Consider the following 26,761-nt stretch of genomic DNA (forward strand, 5'->3'; position numbering starts at 1 on the left):
AATCCCCCATGGCGGCGCAGCTTGCTGCGCCGCCATGGGGGATTCCGACCCCCTCACCGCCATCCTGTTCCTGGCGGTTCCGACCGCCAGGAACAGGATGGCGGTGAGGGGTGTCGTGGGGCCCCTGGGGGCCCCTGCAGTGCTCATGCCAATGGCATGGGCACTGCAGGGGCCCCCGTAAGAGGGCCCCACTTTGAATTTCAGTGTCTGCTTAGCAGACACTGAAATTCGCGACGGGTGCTACTGCACCCGTCGCACCCTTCCCACTCCGCCGGCTCCATTCGGAGCCGGCTTCCTCGTGGGAAGGGGTTTCCCGCTGGGCTGGCGGGCGGCCTTCTGGCGGTCGCCCGCCAGCCCAGCGGGAATGCCAGAATGGCCTCCGCGGTCTTTCGACCGCGGAGCGGCCATATGGCGGTTCCTGCCAGGCGGCCTCAGAATGAGACCCTAAGTCATCATTCAGGCTAGGAATGAGAACTTAAATATAGTGTACTTAAGTGTTCTATGCAGTTACCTTCCTCAATGCCAAACTGCCTAAAATCAGGTTTCTAAAATTGTGATTAATGGGGTTATTTGGAGGTTAGAGGAAGTGGGACACCGGTGACAGGGTATACACTTTAAACAGGTCGGTGGGATATCGTACAATTGTTGATGGGTGTCCTCGTCTGCCAAATTCCAAATATCCAGCTAAATCTCGTAGCCAGAAACCTAAAGAACCCATAAACTGGCAGCTTTGCTGACTTTCAGTGAAGTCTGCTTTGTGCTGAGTTACTTGGGTCTGTGGGCCTACTCCAGGTCACATGAAAAATCTTATCAACCCAGATAAGCTGCTAGACAAGCACGGGACAACCTGGTAGTTGCTGCAATGCATGCTGCAGAATGGTGAATAATTACTTAGCAAAATTATTTTGTTGCTAATAGGCCCTATTGTTTTCCGTTTGATTTACTCCTGTTGTTTCTTTTCCACCTCATAAGGATTTCACTATACACTGGAAATGATAAACTAAATAACGTTCTTTTATTGAACTGTGATTAATAATAACACGTGTTACTGTACGCTCCCTTGAGTCGGCCTAGGTTTGAGAACATTATCATAAAAACTCTTTCACTCTTGGAGACACGGATATAGTAATGTAGATACAAACTATAATATTCCCCTCCACATCTCCGATTAACAGAGAAAGTGTTCCTAGTGGTGCCTAGATTTAAATGCGTTTGAGACTGAGACAGCAGCTTTGTGGGTCCTGTGGCTCGTTCTTAGAAGAGCTTACAGCCCTTGTATTTAGGAATGAATGACTACATGGCCATCTGGAAATAAGGTAAAAAATATATATCGTATGCTCCCTCCATCACAGTATTAAAGCTACTATGCATCCTTGTATAAATCACATTTCCTTTTGCACCTGTTCAGCGCTTGGATGCCTTCGCAGGTCTTTAGCGCTTAACAAACTGGAATGAATTGCTTCAATGCAGAAATTAACACAGCAAACCGTTAACTCGTTACTTCCTGTGGTTCAGTCCCAAGACTGTTCCCACTTGAGGTGACCTATAAATATCGTCTTGGTATGATTTAGTGAAATCTTGATAATTTAATGATACATTAACCCAGGTCTCGATTGCGACTGATTTTCTGGAAGTTAAGCCCATAGCTCCCAATAGCAGTCTAGATTACTTTAAACAGGCTGAGATTTAACACAGACAGATCTGAGGTGATGGCAGTCAAGTCTGCAGTAAGAAGCAGACTGATAAAAGGTTAGAGGCCCTGGATCGTGTTAATGCCGGATGCCGCCTCGCTGTCGGCTTTCATCAATCTATGAACCTGGATAGTCACACCTGAACGATGGTCCTGAAAGCTCTTTCCCGCTACAAGGGGTCGTTGGCAGGTGGATCCTTCATTCTCAATAAAGGTTTAGAACAGGAGCACTTGCATCAATTCCGAAACATAATAGGAGTGATCTAAACCTGGAAGCGTCCATAAATGATACACATTACCTGCAGGTTATTTTGAGCACGGAGATCTATGCGCTGAAGAGCAGGAGCCTTCGGAAACACAATGTGCTCTTTGCCGGCTCTTCAGGAACGTTAGAATCAGTTTAACAGGATTTTGGTAGAACCAATTGATTTTGTGGTAATCCCTGCCCTTCATATGCGATGGTCCATCGAACGGCAATAACTGCTGCTAATCACCATTCCTGCAGTAGCAGGCAGGAACTGCATTCAAGGGCGTAAAACAAGGAGGGTGATTGACAGACTTTATTGCTCTGCAGGAAAGAGCAATAAGCCCGCTAGAAACCTCCCACCCCCACTCAAAATGAGGAGCGAATGGGAGCAGGAGCTTGTTCTCGCTTGAAAGCAAGGGTGAAAAGCAGGGAGTCCATTCTCCTGCAGCACTCCTTCGGTCTCCTCCATCAAAGCAGCCATTTTAGAAGCCGCTGTCCGGTCTCATTACTTTCCTGAAGTGGTATCCATGTCCACTGCCACAGAGGAGAAATAAATAAACAAGTCAGTTTAAGTTTTTTTCTACGGCTGATTGAGCTTCTTCCTCAGCAAAGCAAAAGGAGCCGCCCAGAAGCCGTGTTTGTGACAGTCGAGGCAAGCATTCGTCCTGTGCTTCAGGTGGGAGTACCTTTGACCTATACTCAGAGAGCGCCATGAACAAAAGCAAACCCTCCACTCATCCTATTTAATTTGTAAATTTTCTATGTATTGAAAATTCGAGGGGAGTAGGGAGAGAGTGAAATGGGCAAGATTAGAGCGCATCTTGCGAAAAAAGAGCAGAAAAGGGCATAAACAGCCTTCAGAAAAAAGTGTTTAAACACTCTTTTCTTTGGACCGAAATCGTAGGGAGACTGTTCAGGGAGGTCCGGCACCCTGCTGGAGGTTGGTGCCCTGGGTGTTGGCCCAGCTTTTTCACAGACTAAAGGCCAGCCCTAGCTGGGATCCAACCCCTGCTCCTTATGTGCTTCTTATTCTCCCCAGTGCCCACCAACATCCTGGAGGACAGGGAGCTGGCAGAACAGAATGACCTTGGAGTGGGCCTATAATAGAAGGCATAGTCTATACCAGACCCTTCTAATTGACTGTCCAGCTCCACAAAAATCTATCCAGATTGCCAACTATGGTAATCAGGTGTGTGAATACTATGCAATAACATCATACATCTCATATCACCATATTTTGTACTCATTCATAACGGTGCCTTTTGTCTCGAGGTTCTAATTTGTCTTGTACCTGCTCCAATCTTAATTTTCACCGTATCAGCACTTGGAAATGCCTTTCTGTAAATACACTTATAAGTCTGTGTTTTATGTCCTTAAATCTATATAGGCCTCGTAGTTGTGTTGTTGTAGAAAAGAAGTCTATTGATTATGGGTATAAACGTGGGAAGGTGTATCCGCCTTACATTTTATCGTCCTGTTTGATACAACTAAAGGAAGTGCCTTTGTCTGACACATTTAGGTGTGATTGAACTTCATTCCTTTTCCTATATTTCAGGAACGGGAATAGCACCTGCCCACTATGCCAAGGGCACTCGCTGCTCTTGGCAGGCAGGCAGTAGGGACAAGTCGGAAACTGAGTGGCAGCAAAACAGAGTATGGTTTTGAGACAAAAGTTATGTTATGCAAGTAGCTGTGGGAGCTCCCAATGCAGCTTGGTGAGACCATCACCGATTAAGGGAAGGTTAAACAACTGGGATTTTCTGGAAAACAGGGCCAGTTGTCAAGTACTATTTTACTTTATTGCAAAAGAAAACAAAGAAAGCTAAAACTTTCCTCGATATCATGCTGTAGTCCACTGGCCTGTAGTTGGCTAGAGACACTCCTATGGTAATATAAAGGTACGCTCCCCTCTCAGCCCATCGGAGTTTGGTGCAAAATGTGGTACTGCAGACAAAAGTACCCAAAATGTTCAATGTGTCTCAGGGCTTTAACAACAAAGCTTCATTACGGGTCAGGAATCCATTAAAAAACTCTTGTCTTAAATTAACGTGGCTTAGGAGTTTGTTATCTGGCAAAGGAGGAGTCCCTTTATCAACAACAGCCCAACAAAATGCATATTTTTATCTACCCATGGTGACGTAGGTGAGCAGAGGTAAAAGAAATACTTCAACCTGAGCCTATTCCCCTGGAACAATCCTCTCCTACATTTGGGCCAAATCCTTTTAGCAGGTTTAAAAAAGCCCCAGCGACAATATACTCTTGCAGTCTTAAGCCCATGTCAGTTGTGTGCTAGACCTGGACTCTGTTCTGAAATTATACATCATTCCTTTTCCCTCTGTCACATCTGGTTTTATGCACTCGCTGTACTGCCATCATGATTTTTGTTGAACCTGACAAAGAGGCAATTCAGTTCTTCTGGATCCCACATAAAGTATACAGAATAAACAATGTAAAATGTAAAAATAAAATTAAAATATTAAAAGTTGAGAAGTAAAACAGCCTTACAGTGCACGTCAAAGGCGTTGAATATCAGTCTAATTTCCCCGCAGGTCTGCTGAGCTGAGGTCTTGGCACTCATAAGTTTTATAAACTCCTCTAAAAACACGCCTAAGAGAGAAGAAAATGTTAGTCTTAACTTCGTAGCTGCTTAATCAGACTACCATTCCGCCCAAGAAGGCATAAACTGAAACTGGCTCTAAACAGAAGTCACAGAGTTTTACAAAATACATTACAATTTGAGAAACAATTTTACAAATTGCACTACAGCTTAAGAAACATGCAGGAGATGTAGGCACCTCTAGAGCTGGATGTTAACAGTAGAAATTATTGCTGTATAAAAGTTTCAAAATAGATAAATTCTCCTCTGAGACCAGGGCACATGTGGATACGAACAATTGGCCTTAAGTCTATAGATTTTTAAGTAATTTATTCAGTAGCAAAAGCGAGTGTTTAACATTCATATAATCCCAATAGTTTTGCCTATGTATATTTATAAAATAATCCACTTGAGAAAAACCCATTTGAAAACTCTGCGTGTTAAAGAAGCTGTACGCTCCATTCAAGAAACCTTAACTTGCAAAGAAAATAGATTTAAAAGCTGTGCAACACCCGAATCTGTTTTCTGTTGGTCTGCTGGTGAAATATGACTTTGAAGTTTTAGGAAACATTGCTTTTTAAGAAGATGAATCTAAAGAGTTTCATGATAATGCTATATTACCCATCACATTCAAACAACTCTCCAAAGTCTTTTGAAGCAAGGTGTGCCTCAAGGGTCGCTGGAAAAGGACACTGTGGACAAACCAGTACTTTTAAATGCTTGTGGTCTCCCACCACTGCATACAGCATGGGGCCAGCCCACATCTGCCACTAGCTTACTTGCACTGTGAGTGATGTCACTTTGTCTGACCACGTGAACATTCACCCAAAAAGTGCACTTCAGTGCCAGGCCTGGCGGACCAATACTTTAATTTAATTTGTCAGTGCTTTTTTCTTTAAAATCTTTACCCCTTTTGCTTTTTAGTAATTCAATGTATCTAATCTACATGTTCAGGTTACAGTAATTAAAAGCACATAATATATTTTTTTCACACCAATTAGAATCAATTTCCTCTGCTGTGGATTAGACCTAAAAAGTGTTTCTATACTTGGTCTTAGTACATTTGTCCATTAGAAAGCACATGTACTGTTCTATTAAAAACATATGTTTAGGAAGCAGCATGTTTTCTTTTTGTGGTATATACTTGGAATAAATTATTTTTAAAACAATGAGGCATCACAACAGCTTGCAAAGACCAGACCCAATAGTTTTGCAATGGTTCTGCTTCCACATATATATATGTAATAATAGGTATAGATTACTTTTTATATAACTTATTTCTTTTATGAACAATTTGAAGGGACGTTTGAGTCACATATGGAATTTGATGGTTATATTGAAAGAGGACAGTACGGGATGAGGTGAGAAAAACGTAGCACAGAGCAAACAAGTGACCATTTTGCATCAAAAATGTAAACAAAGGTGTTCTAGGCAGTTCAGCCCTGTCAGCACTTTTAACACGTACGAACGGACGCTCGAAGTAAAATTCTATTTTTTCCAAATTGACATGTAATTTACAAGTAATTGCTATAATAATAAACACACATCATAAGATATCCTGAAACTAATTCAACAGGCAACACAGTCAAAATATGCATAGAAGGAGAGGCGCAAAATGGGAAAGCCTTTATACTGGAAATCACAATATCATCAACTGGTTGAAAACGGTAAAACAATACTTCTTAATCTGGCAACACATTTCCAACAGGCCACACTAAATTCTGTCAAAGTCACTTATAGATCCTCTAATCTTGAATGCCAAACTTTCCAATGCAGCCTGTTTAATACACTCTTCCAAGTAGCTGTCAATATTCAATTTTCTCACAGGTTTTCACTTAAATGCTTTACAGCTATCATGGTATCTATAATGCTTGAGTCATCATGGTACCTCTCAGAATAATGGCGTTAGGAAATATTAATGTGACATTTCAGAGGCATGACAACTTAATGGTGCTTGACTGGCACAGGAGGAACACACCTCAAGATACTGTTTGGCAGGGCTCCTGTGTGAAGTGCGGTTAAAAAATGCTTTTCGCAATTGAAAATCCCGATTGGCAAGAATCGTGGACAAACCAGTCCCTGTGATTCTTCTAGTCAAAGAGTATTTCCCTTAGTAAATGACTTCCATTTATGGATCCTGGTCTCCTGATCTATGCTTGACAGCCCTCTTCTAGACATAAGTTCTCCAGTGCACGTTTGGCTTTTTCTCAGTGTCCTGGGACAATCAGTGCTTATCGGGCAGTGTTTCTGGTGTCTACAATCATTTTCCTCTGTTGTCTGATGGCCAAAGACAAATTTACAGCCTAGATGGGTGACAGAGTAACACCTTTGTTACTCTTGGTTTCCCAAGTCCAGCGCGTGAGCTGGTAAATCTTGCTAAAGAAGGGGATAGATTATGGAACTCAAAAACTGCATGAAACAAATACTTATACCTCTTAAAGGTTTTGCTCAGGCAGAGGATACACGTTTCTGAAAAATAAAGGTATTTTCTTTAAGTAGCCAGAAAAAGATCCCAGGACATGTTAGAGGAACAGTACAACCTCCAAACACGAGCATAAAGCTAACAGATAAGGGTCATGTAATACAAATAACATGATACTTCAAGACCAATGTTATCTTACAATCGAAGATCTGTTATCCAAGGATAACTTCGAGAACTCTCATGTATTTTACTAGAGACTCTGTTTGAACTTCAGTCAATGGCGGAAGGATTCGAACAGAATTCAAGTATCAAGCAAATTATGATACAGCTGCCTTTTACACTGATTTCTCTCTGGGACTGGAGGCCGGCAACCCAGATGAGCTGGACTGAGCCCCAGAGGGTAAGACTATAAAAATAATCCCTAAATCAATTCGCTTTAACATCCCTCCATAAAAACAAAATGAACAAGAGATCGTACCCAATTCAAAGCTGATGCTTTTGGGATGCCAAAGACCAGTTTACAATTTCAACACTCTGTGTCAAAATAATGGGTAGACCAGGGGCCCAACATTCAGTAACCATCGTAATGAATACAGTTTAAGGAAAAACAGTTATGAGTCTTAAAGAACAAGTTACTTACCTTCAGTAATGTCTTATCTGGTAGGGACAATATCTAGCCAAAGATTCCTTATTACCTTTGAATTTCACAGGCGTCAGGCTGGAGCCAGAAGAATTTTCGTGAGTGGTACCATTGCGTGGTGGTAGATGGCACTGATCCGCTCCGTGCAGCGGCTTCTGCACCGGAAGTGACTTCGCAGTCACATATAGGCAGAGCGGTGAGGATGGGTGGGTCGGTAAGCAATCTGCGGCCAGATATTGTCTCTACTAGATAAGGTGTTATCAAAAGTAAGTAACTTGCCCATCTGATAGAGAACGCTAGCCACAGATTTCTTACCTTTGAATAGTGTTAGAAATGGGTTTCTGTTTGGCTAGGGTCTGCACCCTAGTGAGGCAGAACCCACCACTCTAGTCAGGACGAGGGAGTCACACACCCAAGATAACTCCTGCTCACCCCCTTGGTAGCTTGGCACAAGCAGTCAGGCTTATCCCAGAGGCAATGTACAAAGCATTTGCACAACACTAGTGACACAATAAATACACCACAAAGGAAACACAACAAGTTATACAAAAATAAACTGTATTGCATAAAACATCATTAGACCAAACACAACATGCATCAGTAATACCCTGCTACACAAGCAGTTGTCAGAACATCACACAAGTTACGAGTACTCTGCAAAGGTAAGCAGTAGTCAGGTAAGCATATAGGTTTTTGATATTCTTCATCACCAGCCGTAGTCAGGGTGTCCGTATCACCAAAACTCCACGTGTCAGAATAAACAGATTATCTGGAATGCCCAGACCTCCTCATGAATGCACATAAAATTAAACATTCCCAGGAGAGACCATAAAAGGGAAACATTTCCCTATAGCTGTGAGAAAGTAGCCTCTTTCTAGCCTTGTGACCCCCACTTTTGGCCTGTTTGTGAGTGTATGTCAGGGTGTTTTCACTGTCTCACTGGGATCCTGCTAGCCAGGGCCCAGTGCTCATGGTGAAAACACTATGTTTTCAGTATGTTTGTTATGTGTCACTGGGATCCTGCTAGCCAGGGCCCAGTCCTTATAGTGAAGACCCTATGTTTTCAGTATGTTTGTTATGTGTCACTGGGACCCTGCTAGCCAGGACCCCAGTGCTCATAAGTTTGTGACCTATATGTATGTGTTCCCTGTGTGATGCCTAACTGTCTCACTGAGGCTCTGCTATTCAGAACCTCAGTGGTTATGCTCTCTCATTTCTTTCCAAATTGTCACTAACAGGCTAGTGACCAATTTCACCAATTTACATTGGCATACTGGAACACCCTTATAATTCCCTAGTATATGGTACTGAGGTACCCAGGGTATTGGGGTTCCAGGAGATCCCTATGGGCTGCAGCATTTCTTGTGCCACCCATAGGGAGATCTGACAATTCTTACACAGGCCTGCCAGTGCAGCCTGATAGAAATAACGTCCACGTTATTTCACAGCCATTTACCACTGCACTTAAGTAACTTATAAGTCACCTATATGTCTAACCTTTACCTGGTAAAGGTTGGGTGCTAAGTTACTTAGTGTGTGGGCACCCTGGCACTAGCCAAGGTGCTCCCACATTGTTCAGGGCAAATTCCCCGGACTTGGTGAGTGTGGGGACACCATTACACGCGTGCACTATACATATGTCATGACATATGTATAGCGTCACAATGGTAACTCCGAACATGGCCATGTAACATGTCTAGGATCATGGAATTGTCACCCCAATGCCATTCTGGCACTGCTGCTGCTGCCAACCCCTCAGACAGGTTTCTGCCCTCCTGGGGTCCAGCCAGGCCTGGCCCAGGAGGGCAGAACAAAGGACTTCCTCAGAGAGAGGGTGTTACACCCTCTCCCTTTGGAAAAAGGTGTCAGGGCTGGGGAGGAGTAGCCATCCCTGCATAAGCCAGTCTGCACCGGTTCAGGGATCCCTCAGCCCTGCTCTGGCGCGAAACTGGACAAAGGAAAGGGGAGTGACCACTCCCCTGACCTGCACCTCCCCTGGGAGTTGCCCAGAGCTCCTCCAGTGTGCTCCAGACCTCTGCCATCTTGGAAACAGAGGTGCTGCTGGCACACTGGACTGCTTGAGTGGCCAGTGCCAGCAGGTGACGTCAGAGACTCCTTCTGATAGGCTCCTTCAGGTGTTGCTAGCCTATCCTCTCTCCTAGGTAGCCAAACCTCCTTTTCTGGCTATTTAGGGTCTCTCCTTTGGGGAATTCCTTAGATAACGAATGCAAGAGCTCATCAGAGTTCCTCTGCATCTCTCTCTTCACCTTCTGCCAAGGAATCGACTGCTGACCGCGCTGGAAGCCTGCAAAACTGCAACAAAGTAGCAAAGACGACTACTGCGACCTTGTAACGCTGATCCTGCCGCCTTCTCGACTGTTTTCCTGGTGGTGCATGCTGTGGGGGTAGTCTGCCTCCTCTCTGCACTAGAAGCTCCGAAGAAATCTCCCGTGGGTCGACGGAATCTTCCCACAGCAACCGCAGGCAACAAAGAACTGCATTACCGGTCCTCTGGGTCTCCTCTCAGCACGACAAGCGAGGTCCCTTGAACTCAGCAACTCTGTCCAAGTAACTCCCACAGTCCAGTGACTCTTCAGTCCAAGTTTGGTGGAGGTAAGTCCTTGCCTCCCCACGCTAGACTGCATTGCTGGGAACCGCGTGTTTTGCAGCTACTCCAGCTCCTGTGCACTCTTCCAGGATTTCCTTTGTGCACAGCCAAGCCTGGGTCCCCGGCACTCTAACCTGCAGTGCACGACCTCCTGAGTTGTCCTCCGGCGTCGTGGGACCCTCTTTTGTGACTTCGGGTGAGCTCCGGTTCACTCCACTTCGTAGTGCCTGTTCCGGCACTTCTGCGGGTGCTGCTTGCTTCTGAGTGGGCTCCTTGTCTTGCTGGGTGCCCACTCTGTCCCCTCACGCAATTGGCGACATCCTGGTCCCTCCTGGGCCACAGCAGCATCCAAAAACCCTAACCGCGACCCTTGCAGCTAGCAAGGCTTGTTTGCGGTCTTTCTGCACGGAAACACCTCTGCACGACTCTTCACGACGTGGGACATCCATCCTCCAAAGGGGAAGTTTCTAGCCCTTGTCGTTCTTGCAGAATCCACAGCTTCTACCATCCGGTGGCAGCTTCTTTGCACCCACAACTGGCATTTCCTGGGCATCTGCCCACTCCCGACTTGCTTGTGACTTTTGGACTTGGTCCCCTTGTTCCACAGGTACTCTCGTCTGGAAATACATCGTTGTTGCATTGCTGGTGTTGGTCTTCCTTGCAGAATTCCCCTATCACGACTTCTGTGCTCTTTGGGGAACTTAGGTGCACTTTGCACCCACTTTTCAGGGTCTTGGAGTGGGCTATTTTTCTAACCCTCACTGTTTTCTTACAGTCCCAGCGACCCTCTACAAGGTCACATAGGTTTGGGGTCCATTCGTGGTTCGCATTCCACTTCTAGAGTATATGGTTTGTGTTGCCCCTATCCCTATGTGCCCCCATTGCATTCTATTGTGACTATACATTGTTTGCACTGTTTTCTATTGCCATTACTGCATATCTTGGTATTGTGTACATATATCCTGTGTATATTTGCTATCCTCATACTGAGGGTACTCACTGAGATACTTTGGCATATTGTCATAAAAATAAAGTACCTTTATTTTTAGTATATCTGTGTATTGTGTTTTCTTATGATATTGTGCATGTGACACTAGTGGTACTGTAGGAGCTTCACTCGTCTCCTATTTCAGCCTAAGCTGCTCTGCTAAGCTACCATTATCTATCAGCCTATGCTGCTAGACACCCCTCTACACTAATAAGGGATACCTGGGCCTGGTGCAAGGTGTAAGTACCCCTTGGTGCTCACTACAAGCCAGTCCAGCCTCCTACAATAGCACATGTCAGAAAATATTACTCTCCCCAACAAAGGGCATCCCTGAAATATGCCCCTGCAATGCAAATAAGGTGAAACCTGAAATAAGTTTGTCAGTAGTAGCAAGGACGAACAGTATAATCCATCAGGGCAAAACCAGCCTCCTGAGTATAATAAATGAAACAGATACCCTGAGTGCCAGAATATCGGGGGGGAAAGTTAACTGCGATATCCTGGATCGCATCCAACTAGGAGGAAGCAGAATAAACGATGAGGGCATAACCTATCACTGGTGAAAGACACATTGTGCTGAACGCCCCCCTCAAACATCATCAGGAATGCCACAAAGGGGAACCTTGAAACCTGGCATCAGCCGTGTAGCAGGACTTTCTACATGCAGGGTGCGCCTACACTTGAGATGGTATCCAACACACCCTGGTCAGCTAAGGAGCTCTCGAACTCCTCCTATACTGAAGGTAAAAGAGGTCAGCGGGGAACAGTAGGAATAGGGCCTCTGTTGAGGGTTTCCTCCCAACCTGCAAGCCATGATGAGAATGACTCTGGGGTCTCCCACTGCATACCTAGTGTCTGGGCTGGGTGCCCCACTGGTGGTTCTCAGTTGACGGTGCCAATCCCCTCCGAGCCTCAAGGAAATGACTGGGTCTCTCCGACCAACTGCGGGGCCCACACTGCTGGCAAGAAGCAGCCTGTCACATCGTGCTCGGACTCTCCGAGCCGGCAAAGGGGAGGCAAGGCTGGGAGCCCACTAGTGGCTCTCTGTTGGTAGGGCCTGGCCTCAGGGAGATGACTGCAGCTCTCCGAGCAGCCATGGGGCCCACATTGGAGGCTAGCAACCTTTCACTCCACGCTCTGTCTTTCCAAGCCAGCAAAGGGGAGGCAAAGCTGTCTTCCGTCTCTCACTGGAGGAGTGGGGCCGAATGAGGGGGGGATTCTGACAGGCGTCGAGAAAGCCGGTGGCCTCACTGAGCAAGGATTCCGGTGGCAGCCAAAACAGACACCATGCTCACCACAAGGAGCTAGAGCTGCTGAGGTGCAGGAGACGAGGAAAGCTCTAGCCATACGCTAATTCCAAGTTTAGAGAAGCGCCCCCACACGCTGAGCCACTCGTGGGAAAGGTGATCGCTCTCCATGTGCTAATGCTGAAAGGAGGCCTGGAAGCTGGACACAGTGCCCCCCCCGCATGCGCTTGGCTCCTGGAGGCATTGGAGGGAACCAAGGTGACAGGGAGGCCAGCACACACAAAGAGGTTCCAGGGGCGGTTCCGCCTGGTAATCCCACCGAACCTTGGCAGTCCAGAGTCAGAGGACTGGCTGGCAGCAGGGCAACATACAGATATGCAACCCAGATGAGTCCTTTGGGCCACCCAGTAGACATCAGGCAGCAGGGCAACAAAAGAAGAGCAGTCCAGGTGAGTCCTTTGTGTAGTCCAGCAGTCCCTCTAGCAGTGGTTCGGTTCCAGTTGCAAAAGTGCTCTAAAAATGTGGGGGACAACCCAGCTGTACTTAAACTCATTTTGCGCAGCTTCCACAATAGAGGGGCTAGGAGGTTCCAACCAGCACTAACCAGTTTCAGGCATGTCCTTTTTCTCCTCCAGCACTGGCTCCAGAAATCAGTAGGTGGTAAGCAAGCCCTTTGTGTGAGGCCAGGTACAGCCTTTACAGACGCAGGTGTGTCCCGCCACTACCTCTCCCAGCCCAGAAAGACCATTCAGTATGCAGATGCACTCTTGTGACACCCTGTGTACAGGCTGTCTGAGAAGTATGCACAAAGCCCAGTTGTCACTGTGCCCCAGGCTTGGATTGGAGGCAAGCTGCACAACGCCAGAGTCATAAGCACAGAGAAACGCTCACTTTCTAAAAGTGACATTTCTATCATGGTAATAAAAAAATCAATCTACACCAGTAAGCAGCATTTCTCACTACCATTCCAACCATACCAAATGTGCCTACACCACCAATCATAGATCAGACAATACCACTTAGACATATGTTAGGGCATTTGCAACGCAATCCTATGAGAGGAGCAGCTCTCACAGTAGTGAAACTAAATAGGCAGTTTGTCACTATTAGGACATGTAGTACATAAAGATATATGTCCTATCTTTTACATGCACGGCACCCAGCTCATAGGGCTAGATAGGGACTCCCTTAGGGGTGACATATGTAGTGAAAGGGGAGTTCCAGACCTGGCAGTAAATTTAGATGCCAGGTCCCTGTGGCAGTAACTGCGCAGGCAGGCCTGAGACAGGCTTGAAAGGCTACTTCTTTGGGTGGCGCAAGCTGCGCTCCAGGCCCACTAGTACCATTTCATTTACAGGCCCTGGGTATAAGGGATACCACTGTACAGGAGACTTACAGGTAAATTAAATGTGCCAATCATACCAAATTTAGAAGGGAGAGCACATGCACTTTAGCACTGATCAGCAGTGATTACTTGCTCGGAGTCCTAAAGCCAACAAAAGATGTTGGAAAAATAGAAGGCAAAAAGTTTGGGGATGATCCTGTAAAAAGGGCCAGGGCCAACAAATACCTACCCAAGCAATATCATCCCCGGTGTTGGGCTGTGGACACGTTTGTTAATCTAGGAAGTCCGGCAGAACCGAATGGGCAAAATGGCCATCCCTGAGGACCTAACTGTCCGGGGAGTAATGTTTGGTAAACGTGTGCAGGGATGCCCATATTGCTGCCTGGCAAATGTACAGGACTGGGACTCCACATGCTAACAGTGGTTGCAGCTTTGGATCTGCTGGAATGAGCCCGCAAGCCATAAGGGGGGTGCTTCTTGGCCAATGCGTAACAGATTTTGATGCAGAGAATGAACCATATGGAGATAGTGCGTATCTGCACCTCCCAACCTTTCTTCGCACCATCATACCCCACGAAAAGTTGGCTGTCCAACCGGAACTCTTTTGTGTGGTCAAGTTAGAACGCCAATGTTCTTTTTTGGTCCAGACAGTGGAGTCGCTCTTCTTCTTTGGAGGGATGCGGAGGAGCGGAGAAAGTGGGCAAGGTGACAGATTAGCCCATGTGAAATGGTGTCACCACTTTTGGGAAAAAAGAGGCCATAGTACGAAGCACCAGTTTGTCTGGAAACACAATCAAGTAGGGAGGCATGGATGACAAAGCCTGCAGCTCACTCACCCTCCAGGGAGATGTTATTGCTATGAGAAATACTATTTTGAGCGTGAGCAGCTGGGGGGAATAATTGTGTAGAGGCTCGAAAGGAGAACACATAAAAAAATGTAAGAACCAAATTAAGATCCCACTGAGGCATAATGAAGGGCGAAGGGGGTAACATATGTGCAAGACCTTTGAGGAATCTATTTACAATAAGGGACTTAAATATGAAGGGTTGGTCAGGCAACCGCAAGAAGGCAGACAGACCAGAAAGGTAACCCTTCAAATTACCCAAAGCAGAGTCTGTTGGGCAAGGGTAAGATTTAAAATAAGGACATCAGACAGAAAAGCAGAAAGCGGGTCAATAGATCTAGTTGTACAGTATAATACAAATTTCTTCCATTGGCAGGCGTATACGGCCTTGGTAGAGGGATGCCTGGCTGCCATAATGACATTGCAGGCTTCTGGAGGAAGATTGAAAGCTGTCAACTGTCGCCGCTCTATCTCCAAGCAAGAAGGCCGAGGATTGACAGGTTCAGGTGGTGGACCGTCCCCTGTTGCTGCAACAGAAGTTCCTCCCGAAATGGCAGCCTGATTGGAGGATCAATGCTCAATTGCAGAAGCTCGGGATACCAGTCTCTCCAAGACCAGTACGGAACTACAAGGATGATTTGGGCCCAGTCATTCCTGACCTTCGTGAGAACTCTGAACTGAAGTGTTATGGTGGGAAAGGCGTACAGGAGCCCTGAGCTCCACTCGAGACAAAAAGCATCTCTGAGCGATAGCTGCCTTGGAAACTCCAGCACGCAAAACTGTTGACTGCACATTCTCAGTGGAGGCAAACATATCTAACCAAGGCTCTACACACTGCTGAAAGAGACCTTGCGCCACCTGTGATCCGCTAGGCATCGGCGGCTGAGTTAGTTCGCTCTACAATTCAGAGACCTTGCAGGTGTTGAACCACTTGGGATATGCCCTGTTGTTCCAGCCATGTCCAGAGATACAGGGCTTCTTGACAAAGGCTCCACGACCCTACCCAACCCTGTATAATGCAGTACCACATGGCGGTGATGTTGTCCGTGAACACCTGCCCTAGCCTTCCCTTGATGGAGGGTAGAAAGGCTTTCAATGCCAGTTGGATTGCTCGGAGTATCCAGAAAGTTGATGTCACGTTTAGATTCTGCTTGAGACCAGAGTCTTCTGATCTCCACCTCTTCCAGATGGCCGCACCATCCCAGCAGAGACGCATCTGTCACTACTGTGAGATCTGGTTGGAGAAGGGAGAGGGGAGTCTGCCTCTGACCCAATGGCAGTTTGTTAGTCACCACTGCAGGTCTTTTGCAGTTCCCTTCGAAATTTGGACCATGTCAGAGATTCCCCTGATGGTGCACCCTGTCACAAACAGGATGCAGGAGCCATGAGGCCCAGCTCCTCAATCAGGACCGAGACCTCCTAGAAGGCCCTCAATGTGGAGTCACCTGCCAACCCCGCTAGCAGCTTTAGGGACTGCTCCTTCAAAGCCTTCGGTGCCATGGCCCGGCAGCCTGAGCATGACTTGGAGTAATGGTCGCGCTCAAGACACCACAGACACACGAAGTGTGGGTCTGCAACCAACACAGCGCAATGACAGGCCCCACACGGTTCCTTGAAAACATCCTTGTCACACCAGGAGGAAAATTCCTCAAAAACAAAGTCGACAAAATGTTTAAAAAGCCTGATAAAAAACAACAATGGGTAGCTCTTCTCCGGATCAGCGCTAACTTGCGCAGAAAGAAAAGAAATGACGTCAGCGAGCCAAGGTGGCACCTATATAGGTGACCATGATGTCACTTCCGGGTGGGACAACACTGACGCATGGAGCAGATCAACACCACCTACTGGCACACAGAAGTACTGCTTACCAAAAATCTTCCGGATCCAGTCTGACACATAGGGAATTCAAAGGTAAGGAATCTGGGGCTAGAAGTCTCTATCAGATTTCAAGTTATTGCAGGGAGACTGCTGGTGCAGGAGTTGAACTAGCATTCAAAATGGTCCCCGGCAGGTATCAGAATTTAAGAACCTTATCTCCACATTACCTAATTCATGGTCAGCATTTTCAGCTTGTGGGAGCACCTACTGAATGGAGGTCAACAATACGCCCACCAGTTTCCACTGTAGAGGTGTTTGTCTATAGCATGTTTCACCAGTTTTAGGTTTTCTAATTCGAGTTAAAGGTAAAAAGGAATGCCTTGAGTGCAGAGATCTTGTTTGGCAACACAAATGAAGTTTCTATTAAAGGAAGAGTGAGACAGTGCCATGGTTTGCTCTATGAGCTATAAACATTACATGGAAAACAAAAGTAAATGTATAATTTTCAAAGAAAAATATAACTGGCAAATTTCTCTCACTCAGGCCACTAGCAAATTATGCTCTGTTAGGCAGGGAGCATTCAGAGTCAATCTCTTATCTGTAAGTGATGATAAAGTAGAGCCCTACACCTTTACAGCTGAATAAATATGTACACAGAATGATTACACTTTTACAATTATATGATTTATGATGCCGTACCTTTCTACATAACAAATGTATCAGACTGATCATGATTATCAATAAGTACTGAGCAGAAAATATGAAAATTATGATGAATGTTAAAAAGGCTCCAATCACATTTTATCACACATCCCTAACCTCATAGTCTATTTACTACCCACTGTTCATAATGATTTCAACTGTCCAACTGATATGGGTGTATCAGATCACTAAGCTATTAACGCCTAAATACGGGCATCGGCCAATAGCTGACGGCTGAACTCCTTCCCCAGTGTATCTGTCGGCCACTGGCCAACACTAGGGACAGTTAGAAAGGGCCCTTTGGTGCCTTACACTATATGGTTTCGTTTTTTTCTGCAGCTCGGGCTGCTCGAAAAGAGCTTCCCTAACAGCCCAGGTATTTTTTTATTTTTATTTCTAATGATCATCAGCGCGCAGGGCGTGCTGACGTCATTACTCCTCAAAGTAAAAGTAAAATGAGCTGATTGGCTAGTTTCATTTTCACTGAATCAGTGTTTGGGGGCATACTGCAGACTCCCGAGCACCGATTCTCTCAGGAGAGGGATCATTGAAAAGGGGAGACAACTCTCCCCTTTCCATTGGTACCTATGCCCAGAAGACCATTGCTTGAGCATCGCTGCAAGAGAGCGATGTCCAAACAGGGATCCACTCACTAGACAACCGGGATAGAGGGAACTGCCCCTTGGCCAAGGACTTGTGCTCCCCCTTCCTCCCCTTAAAAATGTCAGTCTTTCTGCCCCCTTTGGGGCAGATGGGGGTAATTACCCCAATGGGCTTCCCTTAGGATCAGAAAGCCAACTAGACACCATGTACTTTTTTAAAATAAAAATAAATATAGGGGTGGGGCCTGCCCATCCAGGCATGGCCACGTCCCACCCCTAATGCATATGCCATCCGTCTTTCTGCCCCTCTCCCCCAATGCCTGCGACAGGAACAGATCAAACATAGTCCAATTGGAGTCCCCTTCACATTGGGTTGATATGTTCCTGTTGTGGGCACTAGCCCTAGCCACACAAGTGGTGCAGCATTTTTATCAGCACGAGTGGGATACCACTGAGTGGTAGGAATTTTGTGGATTCCTGTGGCTCCCAGAAGTTTCCATCACAGAAATGTAAGGAAAATGTATGATTTCTGGGATAGTTGGAGATGTGCAGGTCATTGAAGGTAAGAAACCCTTGTGGGATTCATGCAAGGCATGCCACCCTGGAGTCCACTAGTTGTCTAGTTTTCAGAAATGTGCAGATTTGATAGGTTTCCCTAGGTCCCAGCTAAGCTAGGGCCCAAAATCCACAGCTACCCACTTTGCAAAAAAGTGTCAGCTTTCCTGTAACGGTACTAGGCCTACCCACCCAAGTGACGTACCATTTTCTATCATCGGGAGACTGAGGAAATGCTGAGTAGAGGGTAATTTGTGGCTCTCCGCAGGTTCCAGAACTTTCCATTACAGAAATGTGGGGAAACTGTATTTACTTAGTCAAAGACAGAAGTTTGCAAGGGATTCTGGGTAAAAAAAAAAAAAACTAGTGAGAGCCACACAAGTCGCCCCATCCTGGATAACTCTAGGTGTCTAGTTTATAAAATGTACAGGTTGACTAGGTTTCCCTCCTACGTGCTGGTTGAGCTAAGACCACAAATCCACAGTTACCCAATTTGCAAAAAAAAGGTCAGTTTAGAGTAGAAAAATGTGATACGTCCATATTGTGTTTTTGGCCAGTTTCCTGACGCGGGCACTAGGCCCACCCACACAAGCGAGGTATCATTTTTATCGGCAGACATGTGGGAGCATAAAATAGTAGGACATTTATTACCAATTGCATTTTGCTATATTCATGCCTTCAAAATGTAAGCTAATGTGTATGAAAGAAGACATTTTGCAAAATACCCTGTAAATTGTTTGCTAGTACGGCTCCCCTCAAATTCAGAGATGTACAAATAACTACTCCTTCTGAACACCATATTTTATGCCTATTTCAGAAATACATAGGTTTTCTTGATACCTATTTTTAGGTTTATATATTTATGTGAATTGGTCTGAATTCAGTAAACAATGAAAAACCATTATATGGTGCAGCTCCGTTGTTGGCTCTGGATACCTTGGGATCTTGGCCAATTACACACACTATACATCACCGCAATCAGTAGGGTCTAGCGGACATAATGGTATAATAACTTTTGTAAATCGGCCATCGTAACAAAAAGTTATAAATGAAAATGGTTTCACAAACGGCCATCTACACATCACCCTTTACTGAATTCAGAATTTTGTCTACTTTTCAGAAATCTATATAGAAATCTATAGCTTCCCTGGATCACCCACTGGTTTCACACTAGTTTCCACCATAAACTGGAACACAAAAAATAGGAAAAATGGGCTACCTCTTTGAAAAATGCCAAAACTGTGGTAAAAAAAATAGGTTCATTTTATTCAGCTCTGCCTGTTACTGAAAGTTGGGACGATGGTGACTTTAGTACAGAAAACCGTTCACTGATGCTATTTTTTTGAGAAAAAAAAAAGACCCTTTTATCCAGAGCACATTTTCGACCCCAAAAAGTCAAAAGGTTGCCTATCTCCTCCCTCTAGGGCAATCCACAAACCCAGAGTGCCTTTACAATTCCCAGGATGATGTATAAAAAAAAAAAAGCTGCAAATTTTGCGTGGATACCTTAGGTTGAAAAAAGTTATAGAGCCCTTAGCGTGAACTACCTCAAGCTGTCTAAAAAGAGATCAGCCCTGGGAAGTGGGTGGGGGGCGGTTGGGAGCCCAGCACTTAAGGTGTAAATGAGTTAAGCCATGTACTACTCCCCTGCATACCTTATGTGATCATTGGGACTGTAGTCGGAATTCCTTTCTTCAGCATTTCCCCTCAGCAAGCAGTCAACCAGTTTATCCCCACTCCTGCATCAGTACCTTACATACCGTTATCACCATTAATGTCTGGTGGAGTGGTGAGGGGCATTCCTGCTTGGCTCCTGATTTACTACAAAAGAATGCAGAACCATTTGGAAGATACAGAAGTTAACAATACTTTTTCTTCTTCCTTCCAATACTAACCTCTACAAGCTGCATGCAATTTATGCGACAGACGAGTGGAAAGTTTTCCTTCTCTGTCTTGTTAGATTAAATAGTGTCAGAAAACATGGAGTTACTAAACTGAAAACATGATAACTGAGCACAAACGTGTTAGGGTTACCACTCAGTCACTTAATCTGCTCTCTTAAACCCTATGCCTGTACACACAGTCTCCAATTTTAAATGTAGACATGTTTACATGCAGTCAGGTCTGTCTTGCATGTAATACGCATTGTCATATGACAGTCCCACCACACAAGATAGTGGGGGAATACTAGGTTGATGGTGACTTGGACTTTTATGAGAACCCTATGTAAGGAAGATTTGTAAAACATATCTCATGAGAAAGCTTTCTTTTGGATGTCAATGGCTTTGTGATGGTTCTGGCCAATTGTGCTGCGAGGTGGGTCCTTTCCTTGAGTCAGTCAATAAGTTGTTGCAAATCTTGGACCCTGCTGTACGCCAATTTTCCTCAGTGCATGGACCATCAGCCATTGTGGACTAATAAGTATGAGTGTGTTCAACAATCCTGGTTCTTTGTCAGGGAAAGGTTGTCAGAATGCTGATTTCTGACACTAAGGGAACGTTGCAAACAAATCAAATGGGCTTAAACATTTATAAGTAAATGTGATTGTTTTCGACAGTGCTGGCTTATGATAAGTAGCCACTTTGCAGGACAGATCACTGTTCTGAATGTATTTTTGGCGTAAAAAAAATGTCTCATCTCCGATTATGAAATAGCCATACTTGCGGCTTATCCGAGATCTCATGATGATTGTTCAGCTTTGGGCTTTGACAAAGGTCACACTGCACTTCATTTTTGGAAGGGAAGCAGGGGTCATTTCAGCGGTTCCGAGATGTGGTGGTAAAACATCTTTACAGTGGCGTTTCTTCAGCTTTTTCTTGAAACATTCTCCTCCGCCCTGACAGCCAGTGCAATTTGACCAGTGCTGGTGAGATACAGGCCCTGACTGTCAGGTTCTACACCTCTATGACTATTCTAATTCGAATCTTATGCTGCCACTAGATGACGCAAGATGGCACTCCAGGGTCGTTCAAGTTCACATTGTTCATTTTGGCCAGAGCAGCACTAACCATACCAGCAAAATTTTCTTTGTAAATCAAAATTAACATTTGCAGTTTAAAACATAAAAATATGTCTCTCTTAAGCAACAGCGTGTGATTTATATAATCTCTTAGATGTTTCACTCTTTGAGAAGATAGTAAAAGTAGGCAAATCAATGGGACAAAGAACCAGTCATGGTAACTCTACTCTTCTTCATCAAGTGTTTAATTTCCTAGAGGCAAATGCAGACAGCCCCATAGCTTTTGCCAGCTGCACTCCAACTCAACCAACAACTGGGTGCTATCTACATACATCTGTGAATTCATATTATGTACATTGAGGTCTACTGGAAGTGGAGTTGGAATTGTGTATCAGCAGGAGAGAAGGAATCGAACCATGCGGGGCTACACAAACAAGGCACACCTTCCACTTCTTCCAAGGGTCTAATCACAGCAGAAAGGCTTTACCTAGAGTACAAGATCTGGCACTAGCTTATTGAGCAAACAGCAATAAGCAGAGTCACATTTCTGAGAAAAGATCAGAGAGCTGCTTTTACATTGCAGACATTGCATTAGTGCCTGGCTTGAGGGAGTTCCTTTATCCTTTGCCGCACTGGCAGGAGGCCAGGGGAATCAGAAATGTAAGGAATCTTTCTGTATTACATTCCCCTTGGCTATAAGCAGACAGCCTCTTCCCAGACTTTCTTCCAAGGTTTTTGTAAAGCAGGGAGGAGATTAACACATCTTTGGAAATAGAGGGGAGACAACCTGAGGAGGAAAAGTACAGGACAGAGGAGGAGCTTTGGCACAGTTGGTTGGTGGATGTTCTGGGAGGGTATGATACAGGTTTACATTCCTCTAGCCAAAGAAAGATCTCGTCATAAGTTAGAATAAGACAGTCTAAAAAGACCATTTCTGTGCAGGTAGTGGTGGAACTTTTTTAATTCATCACTAATACTACCACATCCATGCTCCTTAAAAGCAATGACAAAAACAACCTTTGCTTTGGCATTTATACAAATGTCCTTTTGTTCCACTGCACTTCATGCCGGGCATTGGTCTATTCTTCATAACTCTCAAGTTTGGTAAGACTAGGAATGGTGGCAGAGATAGGGATTTGCACAGGATCTCACAAAGATTGTGGAGGACCTTCAGTGCAAGGGTGTGTAATTTAACAAATTATCTACTTGTCCATGGGACAGGTTGCTTCATGAATTTACTTGTCCTTTAAAAAGATCTACATGTCCCTTTGGTGCCATGTAGTGCAGCAACAAATTATGGCAGCACTCATTATGTAAGAGCTCTGATAATAGCCTCTCTGATTATGCCAGGGTTAATACCGTAGTAGGGCTTGAATACTAGGAATTTCAAGCCCTACTATAGCAATTTCCTTATTTTGCCACTTTTCTGCAAATACGGGGGCGAAAGAAAGCAGTAAGCGATAGTTCCAGAGCTGGAATGCTTTTGAGTCTACACAAACCTACTAACTTGCATGTTCTACGAATTTTCACTACCTCTTCTCCAATCTTTTTCTATACTGAGAAAGGATAGGAATTTTCTCCTGACAAGGGTAGAAGTAGAAGTTCTTCCACGGTTGGGAAAAATGTGGCAGCAGGGAAAGTGAACTTGTAAATATAGATTTTCACTTGAGCAAATCTACACATGCATATTTGCTTGTGGTAAAATACAGATCACACATTTTCTAGGAGTATGATTTCCTGGTCTACGTCTGTATTCTTGTGAATTCATGAAAGCCAGTAATGTAAAGACATACACCATGGGTGCCCTTTTGTGACTTTCTTTAGGAATTGGGCCCCTAAGTTGATCGTGCTTTAACCAAGACATTTTTGGGGTGATTAACATAGTGCACTGGGTTTTTGTCATAAAAGTGACACAAACCAGTGCAATTATAAAAATTATTTGTTTTGCGCTACAGCTAAAAGTAACCCAAAGCGTTGTTTTTGCTATACTTAGCACCAAGGGGGCATTAAAAGGGCATTCCCATGGAACTACCCATCCTTTTTGCCGCAAAACCCAATCTACCAAAAATATGAGACAAGGTTTTGCGCCAAAAAATAAAGCCTTTTAAAACCAGGCTTTAAAAAGTCATTTAATTTCTCCTTTCTTTTCATACTTTGTATGCATGTTGCACTGTGCACCACACATACAAAGTAGGAAAAGTTTTAAATGTGGTCTAAGTATCTTATTTTCTACTATAAGGGAACCCTTTCACAAAAAAAAAAACTATGCTAGACTCTCGCCACTATGACACAAAGGTGTGTGCGTGGCGCATGGCAGCAAAAATCTGCACCAGCGCTAGGGAGATGAGAGAGCCTTTTCTATGCAGATATGGCGCTCTCTTGCGCTCTCAGTGTCATGCAACGCAGCCCACCATTTTTGCCTGCTGTGCTGCATTGCCAGACAGTTTAGTAAGTCTGCCCCATTGTTTTTATTAAAATGTTATTTCTCTCTCTATCCATCTGTTGGCTTGCTTTATTGCAAGTAATAGCATTCTGCTCTTCCACAAGGAGCACACTGGCACACAAACTAGTTTTGTTCAGTGCCAGGAACTACTGTGGAAATGTGTGCTTTTTGGGACAAAATCTTCTTTGCTTTTGTAAATGTTTATTACACTGCCGAGGGCCTGGCAGCTAGCACAACAATAAAGTCATGTCAAAACAAAACACGCATTGACAAAACTAAAAGACTGACCACCAATGTAGGATAGGTTGGGTTTGCCAGTGCTTGTTTATTTTCATGTTTCCCATAATCTTGTTGACAATGGTTACACTGATTTTCCATTATGAACAATTTTTGCAAATACTAACATGCATCAACACATTTTACTAAATGATGCTTCAAAGAAATAGCATATAAAATTTCACAGTAATTTAGCAAAACATGTTTTTTTCCTACTTGCATTTTTTTCTGAATATTTTATTTTGAAAGCAAAGAATCATCAATCTTGCTTAAAAGCTCCTGCAAACATATGCATCTAATCAGAGATCATTCTGGGAGCATTATAAGTAGCCTCACATTGTTAAACTGTTAATTGCGTGTACACATTTTGTTTTACTGGAACCACTGTCAGTTGTGAAGTGTGACCTTACAACGTTTCAGAGCACTCAGCCTAATAAAAAAGGCTTTGCATTGATGAAACATAAATACAAGTTCGAGTACCATTAACATAGGAACACAAATATTACCTCAACTTCAGACTGTTTCATTCCATGTAAACTGGTAGCCAAAGGGTTTGTGCTGCCAGGGGTTGGGCCTACTTGTTCCAAAGTCAAAATAAAAATGAAAACTTGTTGTCCTTGACCCAAAACAATATGTCCTGGGCGTAGGGCTACAGGAATTCCACACCGCTGAACTCATTAAATTAAATGTGGAGTACATAAGTCATTAATTTAAATATATGAAATATACAATAACTTTTAAACAACATTTATTTAATATAATATTACAACCCTTACTAAAATTAATTGTACTTGCACTGTAGTACATTTCGTTAAAAGGTATGTGTTTATTTATTCTTTTTTAAGTTATTACATTTTACAATAAGTAATTAATAATGATATATTTTAACATTCCATAAATATATGTAAATAAAAGTCAAAATAAATGAATTAATTTAACATTAGTTCCAATGGGAAGTTATTTTATTTCCATCCAACAGTATTTTCTATGGGAGTGCTGCAGTACCAATGAGTAGCCATGTGTGGTGCTTAACTTACTCCAAAGATGGGCTGGATAGCATTTACACCTTTAAGGCTACAGTGCTTTTTTCACAAATGTAGTTTGTGAACTGCAATGGCGCCCAAACCACTGGATGGAATTACACCAAATTTGGCAGAAAGGTAGCTATTGGTCCAGAAAGAGCCCATTTGGTTATTTGGTATAAATTCACTCAGTAATTTTAGAGAAATTAAAGAAAATCAAAATTTGTATATATAGGGATGGGAAGGCTCAGCGAACCCTCCCGATCTCGTGCTAAGATCTGATTGGATGCCAACACTTCAATAAAGAAGTGTTGGCGGCCATGCTGGAACTTGGCTTTGGCTGAGTCCCAGACAAAAATGCAAAAAATAAGAAAAGGGGCAGGGTAGGGACACCTTGACCCCTTCGCTCTGGCGCTTGGGTCCCAGACAGACCCCCCAAAGCAAAAAAAGAAGCATTTTGTTTTTATTTCGTTTTTTAGTTTTTGGCAGGGGCAGCAGCGGATCTTCTAAAAATTTATAAAAAAATTAAAAAAGGTGCGTACTCCCATGCTTGTTTCATTAAAGCCCCTGGGTGAACCAGGTCCCAAGGGAATAGCCATATTCCACCTCCCGAGGCACTTCTCTAAAGCTAATGCTGGGGGCCAGCAGCAGCTCCGGGGACCCCCTCTGCCCCTGGGCACATGTTTAAAATGAATGCTGGGGAGCCACACAGCACCCCGCAGCCCCAGGGACCGCCACCTCCCCGGGGCACAAATTTAAAAACTCAGAGGGCACGTTGCGGACCCTTGAGCTTCGGGAACCACCACTTTCACAGCACTATTGAAGGCTATTGATTGCCCTGAGGAGCGCCATCCCCAAAGGCCATCTCCTGCTATGTTCTGGGGTTCCCACCCTCAGGACATAGTTGTTTTCTGTGACTTGGTGGGAGATGACAGCTCCCACCAAGTTACAACAAACACTCCGCTCACAGTGAGGGAGAGCTGTTAAACAGCTCTCCCTCACTGTGAGCGGAGATTTTCTCTGTTTCTCAGTCCACAAAGATGCAGGGAAACAGAGGAAACATTGCTTTCACAGAGAGGGAGCTGCCTAAGAAGCAGCTCCCTCTCTGTGGCATCAATGCCAGCTCCCACAGGAGGTGGGGAGCCGGCAGTGACCACGGGGGCCTTAAGGCTCCCAGCGGTCCCAAACATCGTCACTGGGTACCCTGGGGGGCACCCAGTTCACATGGCTGGGCCACGGGGGATGAGGTCTCTGTGGAGACCAGCCTGGGGAGGGGGCGGCTATGCTGCTCCTCTCCCACCCAAAAAATTAAATAATTAGGCCAGGTCCCAGGGGATGAGGTCCCCGGGGCCTAGATCGGCCTGGGGAGGGGCAGGGGGAGTCAGGGCCACACAGCACAGGGTTTGGTGGTTATAATGGTTGGCTGTAGGGCCTGGCCTACTGCCAGACCCTGAAGCCAACCTCCTGTAACCACCCAACCCTGTACCATATTTGGCAATGCACGTAGCAACCCCCTATAACCACACCAACTCGCTTCCACGCACGGACTTTGGTCATGCGTGGTGGGGTTGGCCGCAAGGCCTGGACTGCAGCCCAGCCCTGCAGTCAGCCCCATTTAAGCTCCAAACCCCACCCACGGCTGAAGTGATTTGGAGCTTAAAGGGTCAACATTATATATATATATATATATAATTTTAATAATTGGGGGGATCTCACGGACCCCCACAGGCCTTGGGGATGACCACCTCGGGCAACT

The 26,761-nt window shown here is 44.8% G+C and overlaps 1 protein-coding gene across 1 annotated transcript in view; it reads right to left on the reverse strand.

The window, feature by feature from the left end:
* The window catches only part of EFCAB11 (EF-hand calcium binding domain 11), a 366,137-nt gene that overhangs the window by 236,510 nt on the left and 102,866 nt on the right, over positions 1–26,761 (reverse strand). Inside the window, exon 4 of the mRNA XM_069208166.1 lies at positions 4,443–4,544. Coding sequence (XP_069064267.1) covers positions 4,443–4,544 — 102 coding nt within the window. The remainder of the gene's footprint in view (positions 1–4,442; positions 4,545–26,761) is intronic.

Source organism: Pleurodeles waltl, chromosome 9 (assembly GCF_031143425.1).
Source record: "Pleurodeles waltl isolate 20211129_DDA chromosome 9, aPleWal1.hap1.20221129, whole genome shotgun sequence".
Lineage (NCBI taxonomy): Eukaryota > Metazoa > Chordata > Amphibia > Caudata > Salamandridae > Pleurodeles > Pleurodeles waltl.